The sequence below is a fragment of the Sinocyclocheilus anshuiensis genome, unplaced genomic scaffold (genome assembly GCF_001515605.1).
Source record: "Sinocyclocheilus anshuiensis isolate Anshui unplaced genomic scaffold, SAMN03320099.WGS_v1.1 scaffold1318, whole genome shotgun sequence".
In the NCBI taxonomy this organism is placed as follows: Eukaryota; Metazoa; Chordata; class Actinopteri; order Cypriniformes; family Cyprinidae; genus Sinocyclocheilus; species Sinocyclocheilus anshuiensis.
Window position 1 is genome coordinate 486547 of NW_015557160.1, and position 12447 is coordinate 498993.

The window sequence follows — 12447 nt, forward strand, 5'->3', positions numbered from 1 at the left end:
GCAAAATAGCAGCAATGCGGATGTCCATGAGGCGATGACCTTGGCCTCCATAGCATCCCAGCAGAAGATAAGTCTTGTTCATATAAGGTGCTTTGCTGGTCAGTTGGGGAAGACCACCTACGGACGAGGCGTCCACCGAACACTGCACTTGGTCTTTTATGCACTTTCCCGGATGCAGTGTGCAGCTTGCTGAAATGTAGTCTGCAGTCCATGCGTGATGTTTAAGTAATCCTGTCGTCGAGAGTCTGTGGATGTTAGCTAGGTGCTCGAAGAGGCTTTTTTTCCTCAATCATCCTCTTTGGAAATGTATTAGACTAAGTATAAACTGAATCATCTGTCTCATTTGCTGCAGTTATGTTCTATATGTTTTGGTGTAGTGTTTTTCTTTCGTCTGCATTGTAGAGATATTCGCATTGCAAGGGCTCACGAGAGGAGGTAAAGTAAGCATTCATATGTATGTGACTGAATTTTCTACTGTGTCTCTAGACATCGGTTAGCAGCTTACTTTTGTTCACACAGTTCTGATTAGGGATAGTGCAGTTGCCAGTTCTGAGGTTGGCCTCTCTGAAGTTGTCGATGCTGTTGTTTATATCTCCATCTATCTCCATGTACTCAGACTTGCTGACGGTTGAGGAGCTGCGACGACTGGAGTTGGAATCAGAGGCAATGTTTGGGTTGCTCACGTTGAGGAGTTGGGCCTGCTCCTCTCCTTCGGTTTCTCTATGGTAGAAATAGTTGAAGTTGGACACGATGACAGGCACGGGGAGGGCGATGGTTAGCACACCAGCGATGGCGCACAGGGAACCCACGATCTTGCCCCCTATAGTCACCGGCACCATGTCCCCATAGCCTACGGTGGTCATCGACACAACTGCCCACCAGAACGCATCTGGGATGCTGGTGAAGTAGGACTCTTTTTCCTCGGCCTCTGCGAAATACACAGCACTGGAGAACAATATGACACCAATGAAGAGGAAGAAAATAAGCAATCCAAGCTCTCGCATACTGGCTTTCAGGGTCTGTCCCAAAATCTGAAGGCCTTTGGAGTGTCTGGACAGCTTAAATATCCTGAACACCCTGACCAGACGGATCACCCTGAGGATGGCCAGTGATGTTGCCTGCTCTCCCTTTGCCTCCTTTCCGTCCGGTTCCTCTGCTAACTCTGTACCCAGCGTGATGAAGTAGGGAATGATGGCTACAATGTCTATGGTGTTCATCATGTTCTTAAAGAAGGCTGCTTTGCTCGGGCAAGCAAAGAAGCGCACTATCAGTTCGAATGAGAACCAGATGATGCAGAGGGTCTCTATGATGAAGAAGGGATCGGTCAAGATGTTTGGTTTGTAGTAGAAGGTGGTGTTGCCTATAGTGTGCATTCGCCCCCCAGGGTCCTCTTTCAGTTCAGGTAAAGTCTCCAAACAGAAAATGACAATGGAAATTAAAATGACCATAACGGACACAATAGCAATTCCTCTGGCGCCCCCCGAGCTTTCAGGATGCTCGAACAGAAGCCATATTTGCCGTTGAAACTCACGCTCCGGTAAAGGCCGCTCTTCCTCGCGAATGAAGCCCTCATCTTCACGAAACTTCTCCATCGCATCGACCCCAAGTTCATAGAACTTAATTTCTTCTGAGAACATATCCAACGGGACGTTTGCAGGCCTTCTCAGTCTTCCCCCAGACTGATAGTAGTAGAGGATGGCATCAAAGCTTGGACGATTTCTGTCGAAGAAGTACTCGTTTCTCAAGGGATCGAAATACCGCATTCGCTTCTTTGGGTTACCTAACAGAGTCTCTGGAAACTGGGCAAGAGTTTTGAGCTGGGTCTCAAAGCGCAGCCCGGCTATGTTGATGACCACCCGTTCACAGCATTCGTGATCGTCGTGGTCAGGGGGGTATGTGTCCTGCGGATGCCCCGGCACGGCAGAGGTCTCGTCCATGTTGTCCCCAGCCATGACTGTCATCCTGCAGGTCAAAGATGGAGCTCCGCAGGAGTTAATTTAATTGAGTAGACATCCAACTGCTCTCCCAAAGGCGTAGCTTTCCTTCCTTTTCTCCGTTTCCAGACCCTCAAATCTATCTCGATCCCTGGGTATAGGGTATAACTTGGTCTTTCCTCAGTGTGGCCCCACTGCGGTTGTCACTGATTCGAGCATCGCTCCTTTCTGCTGCATCCACTACAGCTGCCTCTGTCACCGAGTCAGAGAAAAATGGATCGAACAGCAGCGATATTTGCTAGCTCAGCAAGTTCACACTACTTATTTATTTATTTACATGTTACTGTATGTATAAATGACAGAAATGCATAGCCTTAAGAGCACAATTCTGAATCATTATGCTCAATTAGGTTATTGAAAAGACGTGACAGGACAGTGTCACTTTTACTCCATCACCACATACATGCAGTTTACTTGTCACTATATAGGGAAACATATTACTGAATTGCTTATACGTAAGTTTGAGTAAATAAATAGGAAAACATGAAAATGATTTTCACTTCAGGCTTATTCAGGCATTTTTAGTGCTCACCTCGCTACTGAAGGAATGCGTCTTCTGCCAGCAGTCTCCTGTCAGTAATGCACCCTGGATTCCCTTTTGTTGTAGAAAATACGCTTGTAAAAGGCTCTTCACATCTTCTCACTTTCAAACTGTTCGGTTGCTTTCCATAAATATCACATCCATAACGGAAATTATTCACAACATTCGCAAGCGATGCTATAATGAAAAAATTGGCTTTGATATGTATTACAAAGCTTCACATTCAATTGAAACGTGTGCTAAAAGACAAAAAGCAGGGAAAAAAGGCTAAAAGAAAACATGTAGCCGCAACGTCCTCCTTCCACTCCTGCTCGTGCGGCGGCACCTTGGTGTAAATGGCTTATACTGCATGAGAAATTGTAATGCTGCAGCTCAGCTCAGGCGGGAGATACATTAAGGGGGCAAAAGCGAACCATACCATTTCCAGACATTACTGCATCAGCAAAATTTCCCTTACGAGTAGACAAGATGACGAGCAGTCTGTTTTATCTGGACACACTGACAGGGGGGTATGGATGCGAAAGGCTTCTTAAAGGGGGGATCAATAAGGGGAGAGGGAATAATTCCTTAATCATGCCCAACATATTGTTGCACTGTATTGCACATGAGAGAACGCGGAGCGAGAGAGGGGGTGGGACAGTATGGGGGAGGGGTTCGACGCAATGCAGACCGCGCGTGGCCACAAGTGCTTGTCCACGCAATGCGCGAGAGCATTTATGTGCCAACAGCACTGGCGCAGTATCTGATTCGCCGAGCACTAATGTGCACAGATACTAAATGACCACACTAACCAATAACCACAATAAAAAGACGACTTCCCTAAAGAGCTCTTTGTCGTGGAATACTGCGACTTTTTTCCACCCAAAAGAGTTAAAACGCCGCACAGCTCCATGCGTGCTGTTTGAGACTAGATCGTGCGGGAGTTGGAATATTTATAGAATAACGTGGGTGGGTGTATGTACTCGGACGGACGGCGATTTTTTGCAGCACACTCGGTTAGAGCGTTTTCCAGCATACGCTGATTATATAGGCAGTTTGTTTTTATAAATCTCACTTTAATTTTCCTTTAGAATTACCTGGATTTTTTTTTTCTTGAAACGTTTGAATGTTTGAATTTGTGAGTCACTTATCTCAACGTCATTTCTGTCATTTAGAATGGTGGGGAAATCACTCTGTATAATTGACAATTTTATCAAGAATATACCACTGACATGCAGGTTAATGATGTCCGACATGTTTTTAAGATGCAGCTGACGTGCCAACTTATAGCTAAATGCAATGCTTGCATTCATGTTCGTAGAAAAGTTATAGGCCTATACATTTCCACAAAAATATGATTTAATGATTCCAAAACGTGGTTTAGCCATTAAGTAAGCAGTACTATTCTTTTCCTTTACACCTTGAAATATCATCGTTTTCATACAGTTTTAAGCAATGAATATTCCTCAGGTATTGCTTTTGTGATGTTCTCAGATATGGCTTTTCCTAGGGTTACTCCTTTTACCCTTTATTGAACAAAACGTACATTAAAACACATTAAAAATCAAAATGTGACGTTTTACTTTAGTTTAGCAGACAATAATGTTTTAAGAAAGAATATTTTAAATATATTTTAAATAATATTTAAATATTGATATTTTAAAACACTTTATATGCTTTTTTTACGTCAGCTTTTCAGAATGTTCACAATTCGACGTTTTATTTTTTATTTTATTTTATAAAGCCATGTTTTTACTTTAAGCCTCCCAAAAATAACTTAAGTAACTTAAAATATGTTCAGCACAGAAACGTTTAAACTTAATAAGTTTTATGGATTTAATACACATCATTGACCTATATATGTATTTAAATATGAAACAATCCAATATAATTCTGATGATGATGTAGTAATACAAATTCTTTTTTATGCTTGCGGACGGTGATGTTTCCTCCAATTTACCAGTAGGTGGCGCACAAACATCATCAAACCGATACAAACACCACCAGAATGAATGATCGGTGCATGAAATCCTCCCATTAGTGTCGGGAACATGTAAAAGAACTCGTGACTTAATTCAGAGAGGGAAACGCTTGAATTGAAAAAACAAACAAAATAAATATGAGCTATACAGGATGACTTATGAACTTGGTAAATTGTTAGCTACCTACATTAAACATATATCAAGCTGATCTCCTGAACATGTCCATCAGCCAAACAGAGTACAAGCACTAGGCCTAGTTTTCATTATGAGGCACTGTTAGAACAGCAGCTGGAGTGAGTGAACTCTTAACTGCTAAATATCATAAATAAGAAATGGGCAGACCTTTCCTCCCCTCACTTTGCCGTTCAATAACTTCCCCATGTAGGCTACTTTTGGTGAGTAGCGATTAGTTCAATCAACGTAAATGCATCAGTAGTCATTAATCAGAGCTGTCTGAAGTGTCACAGATCCCACCTGTTATACATTATTGATGGAGTAATTGTACAGTCTTGTAAGTGTTTCATCGCTCTGTTTAAACTGACCGTGACCGTATTACTTTATCTTGATTTTTGGAGACATAGTATAATTGCATGCCTCAACTTCAAAAGCTTTTTAAAAAGGACATCCACTAAGCACAATTTAGTTAAATTGGAAGTGTTTGTTGGGCCATAGCTATAGTAAATGATGCAGGACATCCAATGAGCTTTTTACCCCCAGATACGTCTGGTGGTGAGCAATATGATTCAAAGTAACATGCTACAGTGCCACAGTCTAATTTTTTTTTCATCATCAGCATGTTAGTATTTTGTAATAAACAACTACAAAAGAAAACATCTTTCACAGGACAATACTTTGGATAACTCAGTCATGTCACTCAGGTCTGCAATCCATAATGTAAAGTTTTACTTTACAGAAAACCTTTAAAACTTAATTTATCAAGAGAAATGATTCAAACAATGTTTAATTATGAATGTGACAAAATATTTATTTATCAAACATAAATGAACAATTCATACCTCATTAATGTGTTAGAAAAATAGCTTGTTCACATGGTCTGATGCTGTCACGTGGGCAGGTTACCACAAGATGTTAAGGTAACAAGCATCTAGTGTCAGACCATATACTTACATTTTATCCTGAGAAATGGCAACATATGCAAAGTACAACTCTTGCATGTTTAAAGCACACAGATTACACAAGGCAGAGATTATAGAGATATTTAAGAACAATATCTCACAAGGCAATGACATAATGAAGACTTAAACAAAGCTTAAAACATTTTATAAATAATATGTAAATAAATTCTAGATTACAAATATATTACAAAAACCAGTAGCGGCCTGTGAGGTTTTGAGAGGATGATTTGTAAATTAATAGGTGATCGATGAACCAATATGCCTATTTATATATTTACTGATAATTATGCTTACGTACACAAATGATACATTCGATATAAAATAGCCTTGATAATTAATAGCTTTATAATCGCAATAATGAATAAAAATTTCTCAGTGCCATGTACAGACTACATGCACATACGCAAATACTGTAGCCTATAGCCTACTTTATGACCATTTCAAACTTTCCTACATGAACGGAGAGCCCCATTCTTTCTAACAGTAACTCACCTGTGTGAATTCAATCATTCGCTCCTTCATTTTGGTAAATGTGTAAAAAGCCTCCTGTAACTTCCGTGCAGTGATTAAAACTCACCAGAGCTTCCGCGTAATAAAAAAATATGCACATCATATGCATTATGCACATTTATGATTAAACTGAAAAAGTTAATTGTATCAGTTCGTCTGTTTGTTCCTTTTAAACACATAGCCTCTGACGGACCGCTACTGACAAAAATACACACAAATTGCATGTTTATGCAGGTAATATCAACTTCTGTCTTCTTTATAGAGAAGAAATGTCTTCATACAGCTGCTTCTTCCTGCAATTAGAAGTAACATCAATGTGGTGACACGGATAATGAGACATGCACCTATCAGTGAGTGTGACATCTGTTCTCAAAAGAGTTTACTGCAAGACTGTAATGCAGTACTCTCTACAAAAAAACTAATTCCGCCGAAAGGGGGCGATCGATACACATAAAATCACGTTGGTCCTTTGAGTGACAAGTGAACAAATAATTTGCCTATACCCTGTTCATGATTGTAGCAATAGGCCTACTAACATATTTTGCTATTCTTACGCCATTAATAAAAACCCAATGAATTTCTGTTGAAAATAAAATATGACTTTTATTTAATTTTACAGCTGAAGTGTAGGCTTAAGTCCTGTCGCAAATTGCATACTATACACTATACACTTTTATTATGCATTATGTACTCAACAGTCCAGTGTATGATTTGTATAAGGTTATTTTGTCACCAACTTCAGAGTCCAATAGCCCCTCCACCTCCGTTACATAAGGAAAGCTGTGACAGTTGAGTGCATGAAGTGTCCAACATCCGAGGACCAAATTCTACTGGGGATCCTTTGTGTGAATTTAAACTGGAGAAGTGCCTGGCTTCTGCTGGACAAGTTTTGTTTATTTAAAGTTAAGGAAGTCTATTTTTAAAATCCTTCATAAAATGTATCCTGTTAATTCTTCAGATTCTGAATATTCTGATGTTGATGAGACATGTTCATTCTGTGGTGTAGTAGAAGAAACAGCTGCCTACTTATTTTTTAACTGTAACAAAACGAATAAATTCTGGGCTGATTTAAGCTCTTTCATTTTCAGCCCTATTAGGAGTTAATTACTCTGCCAAAGATATAATTTTTTTATTATGAAAACCCTGATCGTTTATCTCTTGAATGAGTTACCAACTTCTATATTGTATGCAAAATCTTTAATTCACAAACAAAAATATTATATTTCTTCTTTGTTTTGTCTTGTCTTCAAAGTTTTCTTCTTGAATGAAATAGCTGAATTTCATCCCCCAGACTTATACATAATAAGAATAATGCTAGATTTTTGAGGTTTTAGGTGTTTTAATTGTACTATTTTGCTTTTCTTCCTGTATGTTTGTATATTTGTCTTTCTTTCTTTTTTTTTGTCATTTTCCATATGTAATTCCTGTAATTCCTAATGAAGTGCCCAACAACGTATATAGGCTACACAAATATTCTGGACTGATAGAGAACATTTAATTAAGAAGCAACTAAGTCATTATTTTACGACATAATGGATTTGACATAATTATACACTTCAATGACCATGGAATTAGTAAAGATAAAACATATTTTACACAATTGTTTTAATTGTTTTATTAATGGGAAAATTTCACATCTATAAAATGAAATGGTCTGACTCCATTTTTTGTCATATTAAAAAAGCTTTACTGTAATATTTTACATGATTGTAAACGTAAGCAAAGTGATATTGTTGCATAAAGTGCATGGCACCCTTTTCCTCTTGTATATTATTTTATATTATTATTCCCTTGGCACTGGTTTGTTATATATTTTTTTCTTTTTCTTTTTGAATCGAATGTCTGATTGTATCATTCTATTATATGGCATTCATAAAAACAATCTTAAACGTTCCAGTAAAACCAACAGCAAGTACAAAAAAATGAAGTGTCCAACATTACATTTAAGTGCATCACTGGGTTATCTGAAGTGCACCTTTTCTTTTCAGAATTTTCAGTGTGAACACTATAGAATAGAATAGTGCATAAGTAGGAGAACTGCGACGCGCCTTTTTGTGTTAGTAAACATTCTGAGATGCCGCAAGGTTCAACGTGGTTATTCGGGCGCTTTCAGTGTACTGGCCGTCTACGGTTGCCAAACAACGGATGGAAGCTTGGCGCACTAATGTAGAATTCAACTGTGAGGTCACATATTTTAACTAGCCAACAACGGCTCTGACCAAAGTTCAACCAGTCATAATCTAGAATTGGAAATCTAGAAACAAGAAACCCAAAACTATAGCCTACACACAGCAAGACTAATGTCATACTCACATAAATGCGCGCGTTGAGCTCTTTTCGGTGTTCTTACACATCTGTGAGTTTGCCTGTATTTTCCTCTGATGGACTGAAATGTAATACGCTTATTGAATTCCAGTCGTCGTCGTCTGAATGCTCTGATTTCACTAGCGAGGGTTTACTGTCGCTTTTATTTCGGTCACAAACAAGAGGCGACGTGCGGCCACACGTTACGTGCGTGTATTTCACTTGCTCCCCCTCGTTGTGCTCTCGGTGTCGGTGATAGAAGTAATTAAAGTTCGACACGATTACTGGTACCGGCAGGGCGATTGTAAGAACTCCTGCAATAGCACACATTGATCCAACAATTTTGCCTCCTATCGTCACTGGGTACATGTCACCATATCCAACAGTAGTCATGGTAACAACCGCCCACCAGAACGCGTCTGGGATACTGGTAAAAGACGATTCCGGGTCGTCCACTTCGGCGAAGTACACCGCACTGGAGAACAAAATAATGCCGATGATAAGGAAAAATATCAGCAGTCCAAGTTCTCGCATACTCGCTCGTAGGGTCTGACCGAGAATTTGGAGACCCTTGGAGTGCCGTGAGAGCTTAAAAATCCTGAAGACGCGCACCAAGCGAATAACTCTAAGTATGGCGAGAGACGTGGTCTGTTGTGAGTTTGACTGGACCTCGCTAAGGTCCAAACCCAAAGTAATGAAATATGGAAGAATAGCCACAATATCTATGACGTTCATGATGTCTTTGAAGAAGGCGGGCTTGCTCGGGCATGCAAGAAACCTTACAAACAGTTCGAAGGAATACCAAACGACGCAGATGGTCTCCAACAAGAAGAATGGATCCGTGAATGTACTAGATCTTTTTCCAGCAGTCGTTCCGTTCGGTGCAAGGTGGTTGTTGAACACACGATCATCCTCTCTAAATTCTGGCAAAGTTTCTATACAGAAGATAACAATGGATATCAGGATGATCATTACAGATACTATAGCGATCATTCTGGCTGGACCAGAGCTGTCAGGATGCTCAAACAGCAGCCAGATTTGACGCTTAAACTCACTGGACGGAACGGGACGTTCGTCCTCTTTCAACAAACCCTCGTCCTCTCGAAAACGATCGATGGCGTCATCACCAATTTCGTAAAATGTAATTTCATCCATAAAGATCTCAACCGGCACGTTGATGGGTCTTCGAAGCCTCCCACCAGACTGATAGTAATACAGGATCGCATCAAAACTCGGTCTGTTCCTATCGAAGAAGAACTCGTTCCTCACCGGGTTGTAGAACCGCATCCTTTTAATTGGGTCTCCTAGTAACGTGTTCGGATATCTTGCGAGGGTTTTAAGTTGCGTTTCGAAACGCAGACCTGAAATGTTGATAGTGACGAGCGTGCAGCACTCCTGGTCAGGGGGCTCCACTTCACAGACGTCCTGGAAGGGGGCCGCGTGGTCCACACTCTCATCGTGGTTCTCTTGGGACATTTTTGCCCCTCGAGAGTGTTGTCTGTTGTGCCTCCACGACTTTCCGCCACTCCACCAGTTTTTTGGATCCGATAGCTCCAGCCTGACGGAGGTAGAGCCCAAAATAACTTCTAAACGCTACTAAGCTACCTTCTGATAGTTTGGAAAACTCTTTTAAACTAGTCTATTGGTGTAAAGAAACAGAAGTCATTCTGACAGCATGCTCAGCCGAGAGCTCAAACAGATATAGTAGCACTCAGACTGCTGAAGACAGCAAAGGGTGGGCTGACTTTTATTGGTACACTGAAGCAATGCGCGTCGCGTGTTTTGAACTTTAGTGGCACGAAGTTAGACCCTGTAATTTGAAGAAGACTTTAGAACTAGACGTTGTATTTATTATTGTATGTATATAGCCTAGGTCAACATTTATGTTTGTGAAAGCCTATAGCCTATTGTTGCGGCTTTTGCAGAAATGACCCATTTACTCATAATTATGATTCATTTGAATTATGAACTCATAAATGCTTCCAAACAGTTTATTTCCTACATCCAAAAATTCTCGCAGTGTTGCTCCAGCCTGGGCCTCTTGAACTTGAAAATGCTGGCGTGACTGACATCTGAGCATCCGCACAGGGCGACTCCTTAAGAAGAGTCATTAGCAGCGGTTACACTGGACGACTTTACAACTAACACCATGAGGCCCCAAGCAGAAATGTGATGATGCCTCAGGTTCATTGGTGCTGATGGATATGGAGAAAGAGAGAGAGTGAGAATCACACCTTCGACACTTGTGTGCTGAAAGTTGTCTGGGTCAACTGGCTTGGTATGAGTCGTTCTCTATTGCTTGCTTGTTTGTTTGTTTATTTATTTTTGACCAGAGCTATGATTAATGATAACTTTATTTTCATCACAGCCAGTCAGGAACCTCTACATCAGGGGTTCTCATTAACATTATTAACATAACTTAATATAATAATGAAAGTGACCATTTTGACAAGTGTAAAGGCCTGTTTACACCAAGGAGGATATACAATTATATGGTTAGCTGTCTTTTATGATTTCATATAGAATTTTATTTTTCTTTCTTTCAGCAAGTCTGTTAGCCATTTTGTTGGATACTAGTTGTAACTTGCAGCTGTATCTCTCTTTTTTATTAATGAAGTTTACAACACTGTTACCTCCCGACATTAAAAATAACTCTGCATATGCATGGATATAAAAAGACATAAATCAGTAAGGCACTTCCAAGCAATCAGTAACAGCAGATTGAGTCTTGGAGATGGACCCAATAAACAGGCAAATCCCTCGAGCCAGGGCAGAAAAGGCCAGGGATTCCCATGAGAGGAAAATGCTGACAGTAAGCAATATGCCATCTTAATAAATGGCACCAGCACTGGCCATGTGAGTGAAGGACGGCCCAGTGGGATGAGATATCATCATTCCATTCACACCCAAACGTCAGCATGGAATTCCTGCAATGTTCAGATGGCGTCAGGCTCCTGAGGAATCGGCTCACGTTCCACCTTGTGTGTGACGGTACATGCATGGAATTTATCATGTTTTCAGGTATGACAACCCTTAGGCCCTCAAATTTCAGCAATCTAAGAATCTTCAATAAAAGTTACTCTCCGGTTCTGTGCAGTTGTATATAATATTATAAGAGCCTTTCCCGTGGCTAAATAAAGCTCTGATGAGTTTACCCGCTAGCGTCTCCATTCAGTTTATCGGCTCATATTACAAACTCATGTCTAATAGGCAGCTTAATACTTTCACCATCCCCTGTGTGTGATAGTACCTTAAAAACTCTTGTGTGTGTAATAGCGGGACAAATTCGTACTCATTCACATACTAATGTTTTGGCACAGTAGTTGACTTGCATGTGAGGTCACATTCCATCTTAAAGAGATACTTCAAAATTATGTCGATTACTCATAATCGAATCGACCCTCATGTCATTGAATGCCGAGTGAATGTCCAGGCTGCCTTATTTTCTGGACAGCCAAAGTGAACGAGAATTGGGACTATCAAGTTACAAATATGACAAATAAGTAGTGTTGTAAAATAAAACTATAATTTTGAAATACAGCTGAAATAAAATAAAATATAAATATTAGATGAAAAACTTGAAAGAAAATGAGAAATGTTGCCTTGGCAACTGACTGGACTAAAAAAGTTTAAGTACTAAAATGACTGAGAGTAAAACTGAAATAAATATAAATTAAAACTATATAGAAATTAGCGGTCAAATTCATTAATCACATCCAAAATAAGTTTGTTTACATTGTGTGTACTGTGTATATTTATATGCATATATAAACACACATACACACACATATATATATATATATATATATATATACATATTTATGTGTGTATTCATATATACATATATACACATATATTATGTAAACACAAATTTTATTTTGGATGCAATTAATCGCGATTAATCGATTTGACAGGCCTAACAGAAATTTTTAAGAAACAAACAACTAATAAAAATGACAAAAGTATACAAAATTACAGAAATGTAAACTAAAATTAAAATA

General features: G+C 39.5%; 2 protein-coding genes across 2 annotated transcripts; both read right to left on the reverse strand.

The window, feature by feature from the left end:
- Window positions 1-234: 234 nt before the first annotated feature.
- Window positions 235-2844, reverse strand: LOC107678294 (potassium voltage-gated channel subfamily A member 1-like). Its single transcript, XM_016473512.1, has 2 exons — window positions 2527-2844; window positions 235-2186 (listed from the first exon to the last, which is right to left on the reverse strand). The coding sequence occupies exon 2, from the start codon at window positions 1959-1961 to the stop codon at window positions 483-485; it is 1479 nt and encodes a 492-aa protein (XP_016328998.1). The 5' UTR covers window positions 1962-2186; window positions 2527-2844; the 3' UTR covers window positions 235-482.
- Window positions 2845-5837: 2993 nt separating this feature from the next.
- On the reverse strand, window positions 5838-10141 carry LOC107678295 (shaker-related potassium channel tsha2-like). The gene is made up of 2 exons (XM_016473513.1): window positions 8456-10141; window positions 5838-6435 (listed from the first exon to the last, which is right to left on the reverse strand). Exon 1 carries the CDS (start codon window positions 9920-9922, stop codon window positions 8489-8491), a length of 1434 nt encoding a protein of 477 aa, XP_016328999.1. The 5' UTR covers window positions 9923-10141; the 3' UTR covers window positions 5838-6435; window positions 8456-8488.
- Between the last annotated feature and the right edge of the window lie 2306 nt (window positions 10142-12447).